At 35.4% G+C, this 22,660-nt stretch overlaps 1 protein-coding gene across 4 annotated transcripts in view; it reads right to left on the bottom strand.

Moving 5' to 3' along the window:
* Positions 1–9,434, bottom strand: part of ARL6 (ADP ribosylation factor like GTPase 6) — a 41,014-nt gene extending 31,580 nt beyond the window's left edge. The window contains exons 1-2 of one of the 4 annotated variants that reach the window (XM_045501724.1): positions 8,990–9,434; positions 6,220–6,369 (exon numbers count right to left, since the gene is read on the bottom strand). In XM_045501724.1, coding sequence (XP_045357680.1) covers positions 6,220–6,342 — 123 coding nt within the window. In that variant the 5' untranslated portion in view covers positions 6,343–6,369; positions 8,990–9,434. The remainder of the gene's footprint in view (positions 1–6,219; positions 6,370–8,989) is intronic. The other 3 variants (XM_045501722.1, XM_045501721.1, XM_045501723.1) reach the window with 3 other exon arrangements.
* Between the last annotated feature and the right edge of the window lie 13,226 nt (positions 9,435–22,660).

Genomic DNA, 22,660 nt, shown 5'->3' with positions numbered 1-22,660 from the left:
TTTTTTAATATAACCATTCCCTAAGTTTTATTGGTCCTATCTCACTAACTTATCACTTCTTGCTTTGCTTTATTACAAAAAACTTGTAATTGCTCTTAATTGTTAATATGCTATCTTAGACAAGTTACTTCTCCAAACCTTAGTTTTCTCAAATGTGAAATCTGTTATTATCTTTAACTTGTAAAGTTATCATGAGAATTAAATTAGTTAATGAATGCAAAATACTCAATACAGTGTCAGGCCCATAGTAAATACTCAACAAATATCATAATTATAGTCACTGATTTCAGTCTCTTTCCAACTTTCTCCATGCAATCAATCACAGTGTAACTTAAAAAAGATCACCCTTTAGTTCATCATGTTGCTTTTGTGTGAAAACAGCAGGAGTAGAAAGAAAACTGTTGCCTCACACCATTACATTTAATTTGGTAGTCTACTTCTGGAAATTTAAAATTCAAATGCAAAGACAGAAGCTGAAAAGTCACTGGAGCTTCGTCACCTTAGTAGCAATGTGCTAGTGAAAAGGCCTCCCTAGAGATGCCCGGTTTTGCTTTTCTGAAGTTTGTTTATTCAGCTTTTCTTTCTTATGAGCTGCCTATATTCTTCCAAAAATATCTTTCTGTTTATGTTAGAATTCATTTCCTGCGATTCAGAGTCCTCCTGCCTCAGATCTTAGGGTTTCTTCACTGCAAAACAAACTTTGGATTAAAGAGTTTCCTAATTTTTGTTGTCTCTAAATAACCCACTGTTTTGGTTTCTGATTTTGATCACAATCATAATAAAATCATCAGCTATTATTATCAGGAAAAATATAACAGTAATAAAAAAGCAAGGAAGTTAAATGTTTAAAGAAATCTCAGGGGCGCCTGAGCAGCTCAGTCAGTTAAGTGTCCGACTTCGGCTCAGGTCATGATCTCATGGTTTGTGGGTTCGAGTTCCATGTCAGGCTCTGTGCTGACAGCTGAGAGCCTGGAGCCTGCTTTGGACTCTACGTCTCCTCTCTCTCCACCCTTCCTCTGCTCGTGTTCTGTCTCTCTCCCAAAAATAAATAAGCATTAAAATTTTTTTTTTTAAAAAGAAATCTCAGAAGATACACCTCAAAAGAATAGCCCTATCCTCACTGAACTGTAGTTAGAACATTTGCCTAGTCTCTTCACAATCACCCAGCTTCTGCACAAACTCTTTGTTTCCAGATCTTCTCTTTTAACTTGCTGTTTTAATTAACAGGGATAAAATTAATCAACTTTCTTTTCTTCCCATCATTTCTAAAGTTGTAATGTAAGATAATTAGAAAGAAGAAATTCCACAAATTAATTAGGATAAAACAAGGTATGTGAGCTGGTGCTTCCAGATTCAAGTAGGATTCATTTTCTTCTAGAGAATGATCTCCAACATTAATCGTCCTCTGCTCTATCTAGGAACAAATACATTTGGTCATTCTCTAACTTGCTCAGGGAATGGTACAAAGCAAGCAAAGAGTATAGGAATTATCACCTCAGTGGAATAGTCTATCTGACACAGCCCAAGGATAGACTAATGTTAACAAGAATAGAACAGGATTTCTGAAAGAGGATTCTATTTGGTTGGTCTAGTAAACATGATATCCTTGGTGCCATCAATCATCATTCCCTGCCCAAAAATGAAAATAGAAAAATAACCCATCAGTCCATTCACCCAAAACACACTTATATACCTTGCAATATTATTTGGGATTTAGTGTTGATTAATATGAGATATATGCTCTTAAGGAATTTAAATTTATGAGGAAACATTTAATAAACAAGCTACCAATCAAATATGCAAGATATTTCAGATTGTTTTAAATCATACAAATCAGGATGATGTGGTAGTATAATGGCATTTATGTGGGAAAGGGCGGGGGGTGGTTGGGAATTGGAAAAGAAAGATATTTATAGAGTGCATCTCTAAGAAAATACAGCTAAGACCAGATTCTCCAGTGATCAGGTTAAAATGCCTCCTCACCCCCATTCATCAGTTTAGAAAACACCAGCAACCTCAATACATTGACAATAAATAAGCATTAAGATAGCTTAAAGCCATTTTGGGGCCGGGAAGTATCTAGTTACCTAGAAACTGCTTCTATCCACAGACAAAAAAAAGAGACGTTACTATAAGATTTGCAAATTTTTTTGCAAGAAGTTTCTTGATAGAGCATTGTAGATTTCTATAATTCACTTAATTCATTAAAAATAATCTTTCTAGAGGTACCTGGGAGGCTCAGTCGGTTAAGTGTCTGACTCCTGATTTCAGCTCAGTTCATGTTCTTGTGGTTTGTGGGATTGAGCCCTGTGTCAGGTTCTGCTCTGACAGCGCAGAGCCTGCTTGGATATTCTCTATCTCCCTCTCTCTTTCTGCCCCTCCCCAACTTGTGTGGGCATGCTGTCTCTCTTTCTCTCTCAAAATAAATAAATAAACTTTTAAAAATAATGTTTCTAATAGTGGATGTAAGCTCACAAGAGATTTCTTCAGTACAGAGACACTGAGGAAACAAGGGTTATTATCTATACCTGTGTGACAGATTGGGAGCCTTTTTCAAGTGGTCTTTTGGCTATTAGCACCAAATTAAAAAAAAAAAAAAAAGCAAAGCAACTTACTGTGTTCTTAGGATCTAGAGGTCAGTTATTCAAGGAGACAGGGTAGTTGCCTAAAGATTAAATCTCAGGAAGTGGTGTTAGAAAGTAGGTGATCATCCCCTTAAAATAGCTGTATAGCAAGTCTAGGCTAGTTTTGTAGTTCACCAGAGGTAACAGAGAGACAGGGATGTTGGAAAACAATGGAAGATTAATTAAAAAACCTTAGTTACTGGCTGTGAACCCAGGTTTTCCGAAGGGCTCTTCCTGACTAATGTGGTGTGTTAGGCAGGGTTAACAGGTTACAAAACCAGTCTGAAATGGGGGTATTATAAGATCACGGGGGTGTCTGGGTGTCTTAGATGGCTGAGCATCAGACTCTTGATTTCAGCTCAGGTCATGATCCCAGGACTGTGTGATTGAGCCCTGCATCAGGCTCCATGCTGAGCATGGAGCTTGCTTGATTCTCTCTCTTGCTCTTTTTCTTTCTCTCTCTCTCCTTCTGCCCCTCTGCCCTGCTCATGTGCTCTCTTTCTAAAAAAAAAAAAAAAAAAAGATTATTTTAAGATCCAGACTGAGCATGCTGTCTCCTTCCCTTTTTGACCCAAATCCCTAGAAATGACAAAAGAAACTATGAAAAAAAAAATCCATAGCTAATTTAAAAAATAAGAGCCATTGTCTTCAAAAGAATATCCTTGTTCAGGTAAGAAAGCTGTTTGCATCCATACCAAGGAAGATTCTTCCTATGGTAATAACCATATTTGAGAACATAAGATTACTATACTGTTGGGGAGGATGGAAAAAGAGACTGTAATTTCTATTCTGTTTTTTTAACGTTATTTCTCCCAATGTGAGTGCAGTAGACATTGGGGGACTGGTCCATTTTGTGGTTATTAATGGTGGCTCTGGTTTCAATAATTTTGTACTTATTTGAGATCAGTTTTACCAAAACAAAAAAATTTACCTTTGAGGCTATTCTCTGATGTGGAGAAAAGTGTAAACACCTCTGACAGAATAAGCCCTTGCTTAAAAAATTTCCTTATAATCTTGTTCGCTTATTGCTGACAGCTTTACCCACAGAAATGCAGGTCACCAGTCACTGAGTTTAAGCATTTGCCCATACGGATCTTCTGATAGCTGATCCACAGTACTGATTATGGGCCCAGGCACAGTTGGGTATGGCTCTACTTTTAACATATACTCACTGTTCTTTAAATTCAATTCTGGACCCCATCAACTGGGTAGGTTGCTTTATCTTCCTCTTAAGGACTGATAAAGAAATTTCGTATAATCACAAAGTCAGGAGATAGACTCCAACGTATGTGGGCTTTTTGACCTGATCTTTGCCTTATTGGGGAAGAATCTCTTTTTTCCTGTCTTCATATAGAGAAAACTTCATTAAATGATACTCCTTATTTCTCAATCTCCCCTCCACCAATTTATTCCTCTCCATGGGAAAAGAATTACTCCTTTGCCCAGTTTGTGAAGTGAACTGAGCATTCTTCATTCTTCCTCTCTCTCCTCATGCTTATCACAAGCATGCAATCTCATCTGATCTTAGCCATTCAATAAACCTGGAAGAGGAGGATTTTTCCCTGAGGAGGAAAACTTGAAATTTTGGGAGGCCAATCTCAATACAATAGAGTGTTAGCAACTCCTCTGAACAGACCTAACCTCACCCTCCAAAATCAACCTTTTAAATAAAGCTGGTATGTTTTTTTAAGTTTATTTATTTATTTTGAGAGAGAGAGTGCATGTAAGCAGGGGAAAGGCAGAGAAAGAGGGAGAGAGAGAATCCCAACAGGCTCTTCACTGAAAGCACAGAGACTGATGTGGGGCTCGAACTCATGAACCGTGAGATCATGACCTGAGCTGAAGTTGGACACTTAACGGACTGAGCCACCCAGGCACCCCAAAGGTGGTATTTTTGATCTCTGCCTGACTTCAGCATGTTTGCCTGAGCTGACTCCCAACTCGGTGGCGAACTCCTTAAATTAACTAAATTGCCTTCCAAATCCATCTTCGACTTCTTATCCTGGCTGCCTCAAACTGTCTCCAACCTGAAGATACACCAGGAGTTAGTTGTTTTTCTGTGGCAAACTCATCCATGTAGAAGGGAATAATGACCAGAAAAAAAGAAATAATGGTGTTTTTGTAATTCCAAAGCAATCTCCAACTAAACAGAAGTAAAACTAAAGCTGTTGCAAAAGAAAATGGAGTAGTAAGGCTGTCTATTCTGCCCAACCTGAAGCATTATTTGAAGACAATAAAATTCATCTTCAACTACTATATTTAGGAGCAATATTTCCCATTCTCTAGCCATTTAGTCATTAAAAGTACCAGCTTGTCTTTTGTCCCATCTGTATGCAGTCTATTTTTTCACTCTACATTTTTCACTAATGGCTTTTACCTAAATAAGTGTATTTACAACTGTAAATGTTAGTTGTCTATTCAATATTCATTCTCTCCTTCTTCTATACTTACAGGATCCTTATTATTCCTGGAAGCAGCAGTATGCCTTGCTTTAAAAAAAAAAAAATCCAGCTTAGGGGCACCTGGGTTGCTCAGTCGGTTAAGTGGCTGACTCTTGATTTTGGCTCAGGGCATGACCTCACTGTTTGTGGGATGGAGCCCCACAACAGGCTCTGCACTGACGGTGAGGAGTCTAATATTCTCTCTCCCTCTCCCCCCATTCTCTCTCGCTCTATCAAAATAAATAAATAAACTTTAAAAAAATCCAGCTTTATTTATAGTTAGGGGTAGCCCATGAAATGTAAGTTAGGAATCATCAGTTGGTGCTTCTGGGTAAGCTCTTCAAAGAGGGCTTATTTAGGAAGAAGGTCTATTCCTTCAGCTTATTCTTTTCTCCTCCTGGTGACTTAGAATACAGATATAATAGTTAACCAAGGTGACCATGTGGAGATCTTGAAGATGAAAACCAGGCACTTGGAATAGCATAACAGAAAGATGGAAGATGCCTGGATATCTCACAACTGACCACAGCCCTGGAATACCTCCTCAGGACTTATTTAGGTGACAGAAAAAGAAACCTCTTACTTATTTAGTCCACCGTTATGTGGGTTTTCTTTATGTGTAGCAGAACCTAACTTCAACTTATGTACCATGTGTTGAATGTATAGCTTTATATATTTTACAGTTATTAAAATTATATTTTCATATACTTATTACTTCTATGACTTAAAGTCATTCTGCTTACTACTACTGATAGGTATACCACACTCCTGGTAAACTGTCTAATTATCCATAGAACCCATAAAAATGATTCACCTTTCCCTTTGCTTATTAAGAAAGAGCCAAAAAGAAGGCAATGCTACCTAAGAGTAAACTTTGCAAATCTGTGAGAATCTTTAGAGAAAAAAAGACATTTGGAAAATATTCCAATTTAAATAATTATCAAGACATATTTATCAAGACAAGTATTACTAATGTATACCTGCATAAAATACACTGCAAATTATGGCACCCTGACATTTATTACTTTAAGGTACTACAAGGTTAACAGGATTTCATAACATGATTATCTGAAGTAATGATGGCAAACAAAATAATTCTGCATATTAACTTTCTCTCGCAGAAAATACTTAAAGCATCTAAAAAAGATACTTACATTTGAAGGTTTAAGTTTGTTGATGATTGTTGTTTTGCCACTATTATCCAGCCCAAGGCACAAAACATGAACCTCCTTCTTCCTTAGGCCAAGCAAGCCTGAAAGTCTGTCTAGCAATCCCATAATGTGATTCAAATATTTACAAACCAGCTGCAAGTCAGAAAGTAAAAATGATATATCAATCACAGGCACTTTAGGTAAGGAAAATATGAGCATGTGCATCAAAAATTTAATAATTTAAAGACATAATGATAAAAACCATGTCAATGTAGCTCTGTATTTAGTAAACAGAATTTAAGCTGATTATCACAAAGGAGCCTTAACTGAAATGCAGATTGGCAGCTTACAACCCTAGGTAACACACAGAATAATGCCCTTGAAATAACTGTACTTTTCTCATTGTAATTTATAATATTTAAGAAGAAAATGTGGTTAAACTCAGTATTGTGTGGACTATGCCACTTGTGATCTTGAAAATATATGCAGCCTTTTCTGGAAATCTGGAACAATGAATGGGCAAAGGGGTTCATGCTAAGTCTAATGCGGAAGCTTAGAAGGCAGATTAAAAAAAAAAGAGAGAGAAAAACTTAGATTTTAGCTACATTATTTGTGCCACTGGCTAAATCTTTTCTGAAGCCAGGCCCATTGTTGTATTATGCAATAATCTGAACTATTAAATTTACTGTTGTTGTTTGTTTGCTTCTATCCAGCTTAGGTTGCATTTTCTATCAATAGGAACAAAGAATCCTAACAGATATATTTATCTTAATATACTTTGCTAGACATATTGCTTGTTCATAACCTGCTATGAACATTCCAAATGAAACTTTCCAAAGGTGCTCCCTTTGGGTCCATCCCTCCCCAAAACATTATAATGTGATGGCAGAAGAGAGATATCCCTGTTGTCAGCTCTCAACTGCTGCCCAGACTGCTATAGCAGCAACTGCAATCTGTCTGTGTCCAAAGTATTTCCTATTATTTTAACCATCATTTCTGAGTTCTCTAAATAGTCATCTTATTTAATTGATTTATTCTCATCTCCATCTAAGGTTCCAGAAGCCTGTCATTCCCCATTTCCTTCAGTACTTTTTAACCCACACTATCCTAGGCAAGGCCATTCCTTGAAGGCTGTGAGCTTGCAGCAACTTAAATGACGAGGTTTCCAAGACAAGTGAATCCAAAAGGAGGCTGTGTCATCGATTTTGCTTAGGCCTGTTGGGGGATCATACGGAAATTTCAAAACTGAATTCCAATGATGCGCAGAAAAGAGAAGGTACAATGCCCCACACAAGCATGGGGCCTATAAAACAGAGCCACAGTTGTTTTATCCAAGGGATGCGTTTGATCTCAGGTACTCCACTTGTGCCACTTTTCTCCTTGTGCTGGAGATTCAACTCTCACTCCATCAATCGTTTAAATCTCCACTTAAGGAGCATTTGTAGAATTCACTATAAGTTAGCCTTCTGATATGAAGCAATTCACACAGACCATTTTAATTGAAAGTAGATTTGCTATTACTCACTTTGTTATTTATTGTACCAAACATACTAATATAAAGGCAATATCTTGTTTTCCATTTTTCATACAATTTGAACAGATTTTTTTAAAAAAATGACTACTTCTCACATCCTCCTCCTTTGAGCATCCACTATAAAGCACTGATTGTCAAAAGCTTGATACTTGAATATTCAATTCATTTTCCATAGAACCCTGGATTGTGATTTTCCAACCCTTTTTCATGGATTATCAAACCTAATGCTTGTTAATGAAATATTTGGGGGCATACAATTTAGAAGTCAGTTGTTCTAAGAGCTATAATTATAGCCTTATACATGCTTCTATTTCTTAGTAATCATACATTTCTGTAAGTTTAATTTTTGCATGCATGAAAGAAGAAAAGATAACAATTTAAGCCACTTAACGTTTATTTACAATGCCCTATGTGCACAGTGGGAGATAAAATTAAAGTTTTCTGTAGCTCACTACGTCTAAAGCCCTGTCAACTTTTGCTGCACAGGGGAATCAACTACTTGAAGTAATTCTGATGAAGGGATTAGGGCATCTGTATTTTGAAAAGTTACACAGTGTTTCTGATGTATAGTTACTATTGACAACTACTGGCTTTCAGAATAAAGCCCAAACTTTCTCCCATAGCTTTTAAGGTTCACACCGTGGCTCCAATCTACATTTCCAGTTTATTATCTTACTGTTTTATTGTTTTCCTCTCTCTGCACACCAATCAATTCTCTTGATTGTGATCTGAGATTCTTTCTAAAGGATTACTTGTTGCCAGAAGAGTCTTGAAGAATTAGGATGTTATCCACAGATAGTAAAGGGCTTGGAAAGTAGGCCTCAGAGATAGTGGTCGGGCAGAGAAAACACCACGAATGGTACTTTGTAAACTTTAAGAAGTATTCCTAGAGTGAATTATAGCTCACTCTTAGTACTTCAGGCATTTTTATTAGGCTTTTAGTTTTTGATGATGAAATTTCAATTACATTTTCCACAAACCAAATAAAAACAAAAAACTGGGCGGTGTTAAAACCAAACAAACATGCTCAACCCAGTTCAACGAGTTTTCTGGGGTCCCTTGTACTAACCGCATAAACCAGCTTTCCTTTTCCACCTCTTAAACTTTAGAAACAACGGTACACAGTAAAAAAAAAAAAAAAAACAAAACACTAGGAAAGAGTAAAAAGCAATTCTAAAACGCGGCGGGAGTGGTGGCGGTGGTGGCAGCGCTGGCTACAGATAGGGGGCAGGGAGATACCTGGTCTTTGAGGTTGGTCTTGCGGGCCCAGGAGCTGAAGAGGTACAGGAATGGGCCACTCGCTCGTATCCGTCTCTGGGTTAAGAATCGGGCGTCTCTCAGCCTTCTTCTCTATGCTTCCATTGGAAGAATCCCTGCTCCTGAGCAAAGCCGCTTCTACAAGTTGGGTGAATTGGTAGCTTGTGCCACAGCCGGAGCATCAGTGGCTGGGCAGGCGCCTAGGCGCGTAGCGTTCTCTAGGCAACCGGACGTTCTTCCGGTCCCGAAGCCACGCCTCCTTGGAGTTTTAGGAAGTCAGACTTGGTGCTCATGTTTATGGGATTGAAGAGCACCGGAAAATGCCAGAGGCACACCGAGGAGTATTAAAGAATGTGTTTAGACAGGTGGCGGGGTGAACTGCCGCCTTCCTGCGAGGAGCAGTGCTGTCCCGGATGGAGCATGATGGGAGTTGTAGGAGCGCGCACAGCCTGCTGGGAAGCTCCTGGCCTAGCGTTTGCTGTGGGCGTTTCTTTCCGTCCGGATTTCTCCCAGGCTCTCGGGAGAGTATCAGCAATTTCACCCCTTTGGGGCGGGCCCTTCTTGTGGCTGCCAGAGCGCTAAGAAACCTATGTGTGTTTACCCGACACGCGCGGCAGCGTGATGGCAACGACTGAAAGACACAACTGCGCCCACTCTGGCAAGGCGTGCACCGGAGTTTCCCCGATGCCCCTTAAACCGAGGCTTTCCGGGCTGTGTTAGGCCTCAGGCTCTGGAGTCCTGGAGAAGTAAAAATGTTAGGGAGTGGAGAGAAACTAGTGTAAAAAGGCGAAAGCATTACTCGACAGAGGAAGTATGCCTGTACTCTGGCTTCTTAGTTCTCTGATCTCCTGAAGAAATTTCCACTAGTCATAATCTGATTAGATTACTGCCCCCAGAATCAAGGCGGTAGGTGGTTCAGAAAAGGAATAGTCTGAATGCTTAACAGTAACCACCTTAAATTCCACTGGGATTTTACAGTGATAGTCCAGTTGAAAATACCTGGATATACGCATTTCTTCACATTTTTATAACCGCGCTTTCCAAAGGACAGACTACAGTTGGGAGTAATTTTGAAGATTTTTCAGTCAGCCTAACCTACCTCCGTCCCAGGGCCAATGAATGGTTTTCATGGCTTAAAACGTTCTTCAGATGAGTTTTCATCTCTGGTTTCCTTTTTGGCCTTGAGTATGGACCATCATCCCCCTCCCCCCCACCTCCAGCTAGTGTTATGTTTACTACCCTGCCTGATTTTTGGCCTAGGAGGGTGAAAAAAGAGACTGGAAGAGTTACATAAAATTATTGATGCAAGTGTTTATGTGAATGATTACAGGGTGGGTTGGTTGGTTTGTTTTGTTTTATGACATTTCCAAATTTGCAAATGTGATTATTTTACAATGAAAAAGACTGGGGTTCTGAGCAAATGACTTGAAAGGCTAAAACTGACAAAAACCAAAAACCCAACAGTTGTATATTTCAAAATACTTACAGATGTTCTTGAAAAAAATGGAGTACGGATATATTCTTTCTGTGTGGCCTTAGGCCAGTTAACTCTTCTCTATGCTTCAGCTTCATCACTTGCAAAAATACACTATTATCTCATTTGGCAGTTTTGAGGATTGAATAGATTAAAAAACTATGTATGTTTCGCACATAGTAGGTGTTCAGTAAATAAGTTCCTGTCTTCCTTCACCCTGAAATTTTTATCATATAGATAGGATTTGACCCAATTCCTAAATGTTCTGGCTCGTTAACTTCTGACTGTAAATGCATTTACAAGGAGGTATTACTTTTCTTTCTGTCTCGCTGTTGTGATTCATTTTGATGAGACATGGAAGCTAATTTCTGAATAGCCTGAATGACTTTTTTTTTTTTCCCTTAGAGTTAAGCAGAAATCTTATGTTTCAGAAAACATTAGTGGACAGACTCCTGTTTGGAGTTGATATTTTCTGTCCTTAGGTTGAGTTCAATTTTTGCTTAGTACAAAACAGTTGGTGAATACTGGAAATGTAACCGGGAGATTGGGTATCAAATTTTCAGTAAATTTGGGCATAAGCATAAATCTTTTACAAAAAAAAAAAAAAATAGCTAAGAAAATAGTTATCTCCGGTAAGTGTAGTTGATGTCTTGATTTACTATCATTAGAGATTAAATTGTGGTTATAAAACCTACAATGTACTTAATAATCTAGAAAATGCCAGTTTTGAAAATACGTCAAAGTTTAAAAACGTAAATATTTCATATGGTTGAATCTGCGCTGTGGTACTTTGCCAACTGAAATTGCCTTCGAGTACATTTAGGCTCAGCATAAAAATTGTTCCACTTGATGTAATAAGTTAGTTTGGCTATCTTCATTTTATTATGAGGGAAAGAAGCTTTAAAAATGGTATGTGATTTTCTGAAGACTACTTAAGATATCTGTATAAGAGAAGAAAGTTTCTAGTATTTTATAACCAGTTTTAATTTTACACTGGCTTTTGGAATTATAGTAGAAGAATTATAAGAGTCCAGTGTAAGATACAACTACAATACTATTCTGATTAATTCAGGATACTTTTAAAAAAAATGTTTATTTACTTTGAGGGAGAGAGAGAGAGAGAGAGAAAGAGAGCAGGGGAGGGGCAGAGAGAGGGAAACAGAAAACCCCAAGCAGGCTCTGCACTGATAGTGTAAGACTTGAACTTCACAAACCATGAGATTATGACCTGAGCCGAAATCAAGAGTTGGATGCTTAACTGGCTGTGCCACCCAGGTGACCCAAGGGTAATTTTTATGTATTTTATTACCAGCAACTTTTAAAAGAATATAAAAAATCACTGAATCATAGTTTATTGCACGTTTTTGGAATGAATAGTCTAAAGCTGTTTGAATAGTTGGACATTATGTGTATTTTTTGGTTTTCGGTAATTTTATGTACCGTATCACCTCTGCAATGAACAGTTTAATTTATTGAAACTCACAAAATAGTTGGCCGATATGAAATCACTACAAAAATATATATCTATTTATAATGATTTATGTGAATTTATCCCTTGACCCTAATGACATTAATTATCTTGAAAAATTACAGCTATGATTTTGCATCCAGAATTATATATATAAAGAGCATCTAGATTTAAGAGACTAAAAATGTATTAAATCTGCATCAAACAACAGTACAAAAAAGTCACAAATTTAACCACCAGAACTGTAACTTTTATTTGCTAATAGATATTTTAATAAACAGGCTTACTCCATCTGTAAGACCCTGGTAATGCCTCTTAGGAAATCATAGAAAAATAAAATACAATAATTAGTAATTTGTACTTTGTACAAAAATGTTACTATGTTGCTCAGCAGGTAGTTTTGCTAAACACCATATTCTTTCAGCAAATAGATGACATATGTAATGCAATTCACCACAAACAATCCCTCATTGAGAGCTGAGCATTCTATAACACTATTAACTTGTAAGCATGCCAGCACATGAAAATTTACATGGAACATCATAATATTACAGTAGATTTTTATAAGATGACAACAATACCACCTTTAGTAAGTCTGGCCTACTTCACTGCTATAGCAAAGTAGATAATAGGTAGGATTGCAGTTCAATTGTTAACACCCTTTTACTGTGTTTATCTCTCTATTATCTTGTTATACAACCAGAAAAGAGAACATAGTCTGTATAAGGAACCTGAGTGGAAGGCATATATTGAAGTTCTATACAGATACCAAAGAGAAACAGTAATAACAAAGGGAAAAAAACTATAGTGCTGCACTTCCTTATTCTCACAGATCTTTTCCTCCTTTTGTAAGAGTAGATGGGTACACTGCTAAATCCATAATTAATGATAACTAACTTTATGATAGGTTACAGAGAGATACATTTTAAAAACCATATTCACTCTTATAGGAAGGAGAAATGACTTCAGCTGCAGTTTTTCATGAGTCAAATAATTGCTTTATGAGGAATTAAATGTCTCAACCTAGACAGATGTTATCTGGTATTTTATATAAATGTACTATTTAGTATTAAATTAATAAAATTTTTAGGATTTGTGCTACAAAGATTTTTATAACTTTTATTTTGAATACACTGCAACTGTTGACATCTACCATTTAATATTTGACATGGCCATTTAAATATTAAGTGTTTAACCAAATACATATTTATATGTACACATATATCTTTATATTTTTGTCTATGCTAAAACAGCAAAAAAAAAAGGAGAGCAATCTTATTCCATTATTCACAATCTAATTTTATATCAAACCCATATGCACCTATAAATTCAACACATTGAATTACATACAGCCTATCCAGAAATAAAGATCCAAGCACAATTAAGAGATCATATCCTTCCAATAGGATAGGGAGGTCACAATGAACAAAACAACCATATTTATTGCCCATGTGTTTCTCCTAAATGACAGATGGTACTGATGTTTTTCATATGAAAACAAAAGTATTGTTTTACTAAATGATTAGAGCCTATTTGCCTTTTTTTTTCTTTTTTAATTCAATGGGGGGCTTAAAACCCTCCAAAATGGTAATTTGAGGAAATCTCCAGCTTGAGTATACATACACATCTTTCAAGATTAAACTAATTTTAATTTTCATAGGCTTTGAATTAGAATAGTAACAAAATATTTCTGCCTTTTACTCTATAATAGATAAAAATAACAAAACATGTGGAATGTCTATGTCATTGAGAAATCCTCAATCTCTACATTAGGAAAAGAGAACTCTATTACGAGAGTCCTTGAAAATCACAGAATTGTTTCAGGTCCTTCTAATAAGATGTCTCAAAAATATTCAGTAAGAATGGCTTTAAAATATTTTATATACTAGGTCTTTTTCCTATGATGTATTAACATACACACAAATACCCACTATGTGTTTATGTATATGTGTATGGCTATGTCTGTATGTGTGTATATATAGAGTTCACTTTCCCCCTTTCCAACTACTTACTCCTCCTCCAACCTATACTCCCTTCCCACTCCATATGCTGAATTTTATGTCATCTTGGTAAATAGAACTATTCACCTAGTAACATCCTTATCTTTCTACCACAAATCTATCAGCCTATCTGCAATTCTGCCTTCCCTCCATTGCCATTCTATGTCCCCTCCTATCAAAAACTAACCTCCCTACTTATACTGTGAATCCTAACCCTTCTACCTCTCAAGACCTTTTCTATAATTATATTCTCTTGCATAATCAGTTTCCCCTTTTCTACCAGATTGTTCTCATTAGTATATAAATATACTCTAGCATCTTTTCTCTACACACACACACACACACACCAAACTTCTCTTGACCCCATATTTCCCTGAAGCTACTGCCTTATTTCTTCTTTAAAAAATTTTTTTTTTCGACATTTTATTTATTTTTGGGACAGAGAGAGACAGAGCATGAACGGGGGAGGGGCAGAGAGAGAGGGAGACACAGAACCAGAAACAGGCTCCAGGCTCTGAGCCATCAGCCCAGAGCCTGACGCGGGGCTCGAACTCAGGGTCCGCGAGATCGTGACCTGGCTGAAGTCGGACGCTTAACTGACTGCGCCACCCAGGCGCCCCTCTTCTTTTAAAGGAAAACTTCTTGAAAGAGTTTTAGTAGATATTGACTCCACCACCTTTCCTGCAATTGCTTCTTAATCCACTTCAATCAGGCTTTGACTACACTACTTCATAGAGACTGTCCTTGTCAAGACCACAAATAACTACTATGTTGCCATGTCCAATGGCCATTTCTTCGTTCTCATCTTGGCTTCTTATAAGCATTTAATCCAGATGACCAGTTAGTTGCATTTCTTTTTTCTCTAACTTACTTTGGCTTCCTTAGTGTCTTATGTTGGCTTCCAATTCTCTGCCTAACTTCTCAACATTGGAATACCCTAGACCCTCAACTGTGGCCTATTTCTCTAAAAACCTTTCGCCAGGTGATTTCAAAATTTTAAACACTATTTATATACTGATGACTTCCAAATTTTTATGTCTAGCCTTGACTGCTGCTTGGAACTCATATTTAACTGTCTACTTGTTACCTCTGTTTGAATATCTAATGGGCATCTCAGGCATTATGTAGCTAAAACCAAACTCTTGATTTTTCCCTCCAAAGCTGGTTCTCCCCCACCACCACTGACTTAGTCTCTCATTCCCCAAATATAGAATCTTTTTGATGTTTATTTTTCCGTCCTCATACCCAATTCATTAGGAAGCCCTTTGTTCAAACATACCCCAAATTCATCTACCTCTTTCCATCTTTACTACTTCCACTTCAACAAAAGCCAACATTTTTTTCTGCTTAAACTATTGCAGTAGCCTGATAAATGTTCTTTGACTCGTGTCTCCTATTGGCCTCTCTTCAGTTCTACTGTGTACTAGGCACACTGTTGTCTCTACCCTCAAACATTCCAAACTCCCACACATTCAACTGGTCTCTGCCTAGAATGTTCTTGCCTCAGATCTTCTCGTGACTGGTTCCTTCATGCTTTTCAGATACCAGTTTACATGTCACATCATCAGAGAAAATTTCTTTTGCCATTTAATATAAAAGCCACAGTCATGCTATATAACTTCATTGCTTTAATTGTCAAGATAACGCTTATCACTATTTTATTGTGTGCCTTTACTACTAGTAGATCAATTCCATGAGACAAGGCTTTTGCTTATATCTTGGTCACTCTGTATTCTCAGTGCTTAGAACAGGACACTGGTACATGACAGTGTTTAATAAACATTAGCTAATGTAACAAATGGAACGATAGATAAATATGTTTAAAGTCAGTATAAATGTGTGTATACTAATTTTAAAATTTGGGAATTATACAACTTTGGACCAGCAGACATATATAACTTCCTTTATTTTTCTTTTGTTATATCTGTTCCCTATAGTGTCAGAGCTTTGCCTGGAGAAATCATGCTTGTTGTTGTTCTTTATGTTGAACTATAGATACCTATTTCACTTAACAGTAGAGTGAAGCTGTAAGGTGGGAAAAGGGAATGTTTTGCTTCCTCAAAGGGATTTTTGGAAACTCTGAAGAAAATAAGCAGGTAATTAAAAAAATGGAAAGGCATTTCACTTTTGTTTGAAGTATTCCATCTGGTGAAATTTTAAACATTGAATAAACAGTAATCAGTGAAAAATAACTATAAAAATATATGCTATTTTGAATATACAAAGTCCAATGTAGGAGTTTCTTTTTGTATTTCCATTCATGAGAAAGTAGAGTTTGCTTTCTGTAGCAGACTTTATGAGACATCTGACCAATATTAGATTAAAAAAAAACAGTAATGTCCAAAATAACAACTTGTAGCCACAGTGTTTTGGCATTTGGCTTTAACTTCTTTGAGAAGTATAAAGTTATAAGTATTATGAGACTGAAAGAAATAAAAGATGTAAAGTAGCTCTTTTTAAAAATAGTTAACTGAAAAGAGAAGGCAATCTTCTTGAACGAATATAAACACTTGGAGATCATAACATATAACATAAAATTAATATGTATGTACCACATTTTTTAAACTTTTCAAAGTATGTAAAATTTATATAATTGCATAAAAGCATAAATTGATTCTGAAAGTCTGTCCTTTCAACTACATTCTTTTTATCTGCATCTTATGTAAACCTTTTACATTTAATAACAGAAGAAAAACTCTTATTAATGATAGTGATTCATTGATATGTATAAAATCCTTCGACAGTTGATTATTGAATTTATTTTTTTTGACAAATTCTTTTATTATATATGTCTTAGAAATCAAGAGATCTAGTAATATGGAAATGTTAGTAACTGTGGTCATTTGGTTTGTTAATAAATTCTTTTAAAAAATTCTTCTTTTTGATATTTTGGTAAAATTTCTTTATTTTATATATCACTATATATTTTAACAAATATTAATAGACATTTAGTTAGAGATTCCCATCCTCAAAATGCATTTTAGTTTCACAATTACCAGAAGAGGAATACGACATAATTTTTAATCACTCTATTCTAATAGTTTTTTTTTTAATGTGGTAATTAATAGTTTTGACAAAAAATTTTTTGTATTACCTTCTTGTCTTTTCATCAGTTTTAATGGGACTTGGTCTGTTTTCCACACTCTGCATTCATGCTCTGCATGAATTTTTTAAAAATAAGGTTATTATAGAAGGTATAACATAACCAATATTTAAAGAAATGTTGTTAAGAAACTATTAAAATTCAAAATTCAAAATTAAGGTGTCAAAGTGTGTATTGCATACAAAATTACACCCAAGTGTAGTTCATGAAAAATATCCAAAGACATTTATGTCCTGTAGTTATTCAAATTTTCAATGACACGACCTTAGATGGAAACTGATTAAGAACATGATTAATAATGTATCAGAAATAAAGCACATATAGTAATATTTAAAAAATCAAATGTTATTCATATTTTTGAGGACTGCTCAGGTATTATGCCCTACCCCCCCCCAAAAAAACCCCTCCCATTTCACATTTATTTTTCTCTTGGAGGCCTAAAAAAAAACCAAAATTACTTCAAAACTCTATATTTGTAAAAAGATGATGAGATTTTTGCATAGTAGAGATAAATTAATACAATTTTCTTTGAACACATATAAATGGCATGGAAGAAACATCACATTGAAGCAAATTAAGGGGCGCCTGGGTGGCTCAGTCAGTAAGCGTCCAACTTCAGCTCAGGTCATGATCTCACGGTTCGTGAGTTCGAGCCTCCCATCGGGCTCTGTGCTGACAGCTCAGAACCTGGAGCCTGCTTCAGATTCTGTGTCTTGCTCTCTCTCTGCTCCTCCCCCACTCACACTCTGTCTCTCTCTCAAAAATAAACATTAAAAAATATTTTTTAAGCAAATTAAAAACTTCAATGACAAACATTTATAAACATCAAACCTTATTTTCCAAGCAGTGCAGGAATTAAAAAAATCCCCAATCATTGTTTATTGTCATATTGTCTATGAAACTCATTATTGTTTTAAAGATAGTTTTAAATATATTGAAATGATAGCACTAGATAAAATACTAATGAATATTCAAATAAGTTAGATTTAACAATGCTCACATCAGTCACATAGACAGAAAAATAGTTCATTCAGTTACAAGTTTGTTAGCAAATAGTAGCCATTGATTTTGTCATAGAGCTTCTAAAGACCACAATTTAGGCAGATTTATTTTAAAGATAAAAATATGTGGCAATAAATAAAGCATGTACAGTCAATGAAAAATTTTATTACAACTTAAATAATGACATTACTGAGTAAATAATTCTAAAGAGAGCAAAAGTTACTACTTTGCATGAAAAATCAGCTAATGGGATGAATTATATTCCAGGTTCTAAGTGAGTAAAGATGTGTTTAAATGAAAATTTAACAAAAGCAATGTCTAGCTAAATGCATACATTTGATTCTACAAATTACTAAATGTAGGGAGACAATTTATTATAAAGGTGATAGAAGAGGACATGTTAAATTAGGTAAAAATCTTGAAAGCACATTGTTTATTCATCTTTGTGATTTAGCACTATTCACTCCATCTATCATGATTTTGAAAAGTTAAATGATATTTGATCTTTCTAGAACAGAGGCCAATGAAGACTGTTCTGAAGATGATGATCTATAAATGTGGGGAAACTCATAGAAATGTTTCCATCAATATTGCTTGCGTGTAAGCTCATATTTAAGTTATCAAAGCAAGGACGTCTATCTTCAAAGTTAATAATGCCTAAATATAAAACTTGGATATATGAAAAATGAAGGTTCCCCTACCTTGGATTCTTCTTTATAGTAACATATCATTTTGGAATAAAGACAGTTTTCCCCTTCAACGATGGCTAATGAGCTGGAGACTGGTGCTAACTAAATAGGAATCCAGAGGCACGTTGTTCTTTCATTATGTTGTAGAGCATAGGATGCTTTAAAGTCATCAGTTGTTCTGATTTATTATGTGAGTTGATAACTTATTATCTGAGCCAAAACTGAGTTTATTGTAACAAAATAAACACATCCAGAGGTTAAAAATAATGGAGAAATATAAGTAAGGAAAGAGCTTTACTTGAGAGAAGATTTTTCACTGAGTTTAATACCTTTCTAATTTATAGCTCCCAGGAAATTGTGTTGTTAATCTGTACTTCATTTTATAATCTAAAGTAGAAACCACTTCTTTATGTTACATTTAAGAGCTATCTTTCATCCTCATCTGTCAGGTAATTTTTCTTTAATGTCTTTGTTATTCTTAAGGATGAATTAGGTATGTGTAAGGGTAGTGGCATTCTTTAAGATTTTTCCTTTTAAATGAAACAAATCAAAAGTTCTCTTAATGATATAGAGATTTGGTACTGTAGTTAACCAACATGAAAATTCAAGTGAGAACCTTCCTTTGTTTTGTTTGGAAAGAAACTACTTTCAATCAGAAAGTGCAAAAATACAATAAAAGGGAGGTGACTTGGTATCATTAAGACATACACAAAACTGTATTTGCCAGATTTCTTTTAAAAGATACAGTTTATTCTTTTAGTAGTTCTTTGCTACTCTTAGTAATTAAAAAGCTTTCTTCTTTTTTGTTTCATTTTTAAAGTTCAGTAATTTTGGAGTGGCTCAAAAATTAGCTCAGTCCATTAGGTGTCTGACTTTGGCCCAAGTCAGGATCTCATGGTGTGTGGGTTCAAACCCCGTATCAGGCTCCACGCTGACAGTGTGATGTCTGCTTGGGATTCTCTCTCACTCTCCATCTTCTCCCCCCCCCCCCACTCATTCTCTCTCTCTCTCTCTCTCTCTCAAAATAAATAAACTTAAAAAAAATCAAGTTCAGTAATTTTGCATCAACACTGAAAAGCTAAAGGTAGACTTTCAAATCTATTCTAAAATCCTAAAAAAAAAGCAAATGTCAAGCAACCAATTTTTGCTTTGACTTAAAACCAAAGAAGCCACGTCTTTCAATTAATATGTAAACATCCTTTTTTACACGTTTTATATAAATTCATCATTAATTTGAAATTCAAATCTAATTATTAGTAAAAAAAAAAAAGAGGATTAAAGTTACATTTTGATGACCTGTATCTTCTGAATCTGTTGCCCTTTTCCCCCCAGAAATGTCACATCCCCTTATAACATAAACAATTTATTTTTATCCTGGAAATCTTTGAAATACTGCCTAATATTTTGTTTTAGATTGAAACAGTAAGGTTAAGAGGGGTATTTATGCCTCCACAACTTAAGATTTCTCCTCTCCTTTATTTCATCTAGTAATATGTTAGATCTAGGCATGAGTAATCATCTCTTTCTCTTGTTAAATGTATCATGTTTGAAAGGATTTTATGCAACTATTGTAGGTTCATACTTATTACATTTATTAAAACTAGTGAATTTGCTTGGGCAAGCGATTACTCCAGAGTTGTTTTGAAAAATGGTTAATGTTTTCTAACTGGAGACACCTTTGAGGTAGTGAATCTACACATAAATTGAAAAGTTTGCCATTGGACAATAACAATCTGTGACTCTTAAGGAGAGACTGCAACCATGCTCCTCTTTGCTAGAGGAAGTGTGGAGTGTTCTATGAGAATTTGAAGCCCAAAATATTTCTCTCTATAGGGACTGCAAATCCAATTAATACTGGACAAGGTTTTATTAACTTATTTAATGTATTTTTGTCCTATGGAAAGAGCTGACTCTTAATGACTTGGCAATCACAGTAAATATAGCAAATAGGCTCTAACCTCTTAGTTTTAAGCTTAAGAGTTACTTTGAAGGTATAGACAGTTTAGCCAAACTCATCTTTGCCATAAAATCTTACGTGTGTAGGAGACACCTCATAGATATTTGTTAGAATGAACTAAATAGTTGACACTGCCTTTACTGAACATTATACAGATTGAAAGTTGTTGAAAATATTGATCACAAGAACCGAAAGTTAGGTGACTTCAGAGCCCGGTATCCAATGGGAGAATAACATCAATTTGACTCAGCATACTCCTTTACCTTTTGGAGTCTTCATATAAAAAGCATCAAAATATTTTTGGATTGGACATGAAATAATATGAGCCTTGGAGAAGTCAAGGTGATAATATTAAAAGAAGTGATATATCTGCTTTTAATCTCTTTGTTATATAAGCACACATACACCAACTGTGAATTGATAACAGGTTTTGATTCCTAGAATACAAATTTTTAAATTAATAATAAATTTCCTTATCTAAAGCTGTAGAAACTTTCCAAAGCATTTAATTTCCAGGTAATAAAAAGCCAGAGTTCATTCCCTCTCTGTGAGTGCAAATGCTCCCATTTATGTAGTGAGACCCCAAATACTTCTGTAACATTCCCTTCTTCCCTTTACCTTCAGCCTCTTCTGAGGACAGTGGTAAGATCTTTTTAGGTTTGCTGTGCTTCTTTTGTTGATAGGGACCAGGGGTGGAGTGGTAGAAGCTGAGAAAGGAAAAGAGATGGGGTGGAGGAGTAAAGAGAGAACAGAAGGGGCTGAGCATGGTGGTTTTAGAAAATTTAATGAAGGAATAGAAAAAAGAGACCTAATATTGGTGAAGATTTGGAGATAAGAGATTTAACTGATTTATAAAGTAGAAATTTGGTAGGGAAATATATTAAAAAATGGATTTTTAGGGAAATGTGGTTGAGATTCATTCTTCACCATCTCTTTGGAAGACCTTCTGTAAAGACTGCTTTTCAGGGATTGGATTTGGATTTGTTTTCCCTTCATAGGCTGAGATAGGCCTTAGAACTGTAGCCAGAAGGCTGTTTTATTCAGGTGATAGCTGGATAGATTTTAAAGAGTAATGCAGAGTGAAATAACAAATCTTTTTTATTATGGCATGCATAACTTACTTATCAACAACTAAGATAACTTAGTGCAAAAGTGCTATAATTCTTGATTCTTGTTAAGCCAAGAGCTTTGTAATTTGATTGCTTTTTAAATGATTTACAAACCTAACATCTCTTCTTGATTGTGTATTGTTTTTACATTACCCCCCCCCCCCAAATATGCCTTATACTCTGAGGTACTGAGTTGGTTATATATTGGAAACTGACCACCCAGAAAATAAAATGAAAATGTTTTTTTCAACTCTCTGATTTTCAAAATCTCAAAAGCTTCTCAGTAGTGTGAAATAGGAAATTTAAAATAAAGCAAGTACATGAAGGTATATGCATATTGAAGTTATCAAAAATCATTACTGAAAGCTGTGATTTATGTAAGTTACTAATTTTCTTTATGTAATTAAATTCTATACTTATGCATATTAAACGGTTTTAATTACTAGACAGGTACACTAGTAAATCTCAAATATTTCCTGTAAAGTTTCCAAATGAATTTGGCAATTTAACTGTTAATATTCCTGGATATTATAATATCCTTGGGATCATGGGGTCTGTGATTGGTAGTCAATGAAGAAATAGATATCCTTATTTTTTTAATGTTTCTGTTTAATCATGCATACCTATTTCAATCATGTGTGCACGCAACATTTCTGACCATGATGAGGTTCAAAATTACACGTAAGATTATCATGCTTACAGTTCTGAAGAATATAAATGTAATTTTAAAGAAATTTTAAAGAGCATTTGAGGTAAGACACAAAGTGAAAAGGTAGTTTTATAATACTAGAGGAAGATGTTAGGGAAGAAAAAAAGAAATATAAATCAGATATAGAAAAAAGATCTCTGTA

This window comes from Leopardus geoffroyi, chromosome C2 (genome assembly GCF_018350155.1).
Source record: "Leopardus geoffroyi isolate Oge1 chromosome C2, O.geoffroyi_Oge1_pat1.0, whole genome shotgun sequence".
Lineage (NCBI taxonomy): Eukaryota > Metazoa > Chordata > Mammalia > Carnivora > Felidae > Leopardus > Leopardus geoffroyi.
Note: the sequence above shows the minus strand (reverse complement) of the source record. Positions and strands in the feature narration are given on the sequence as shown.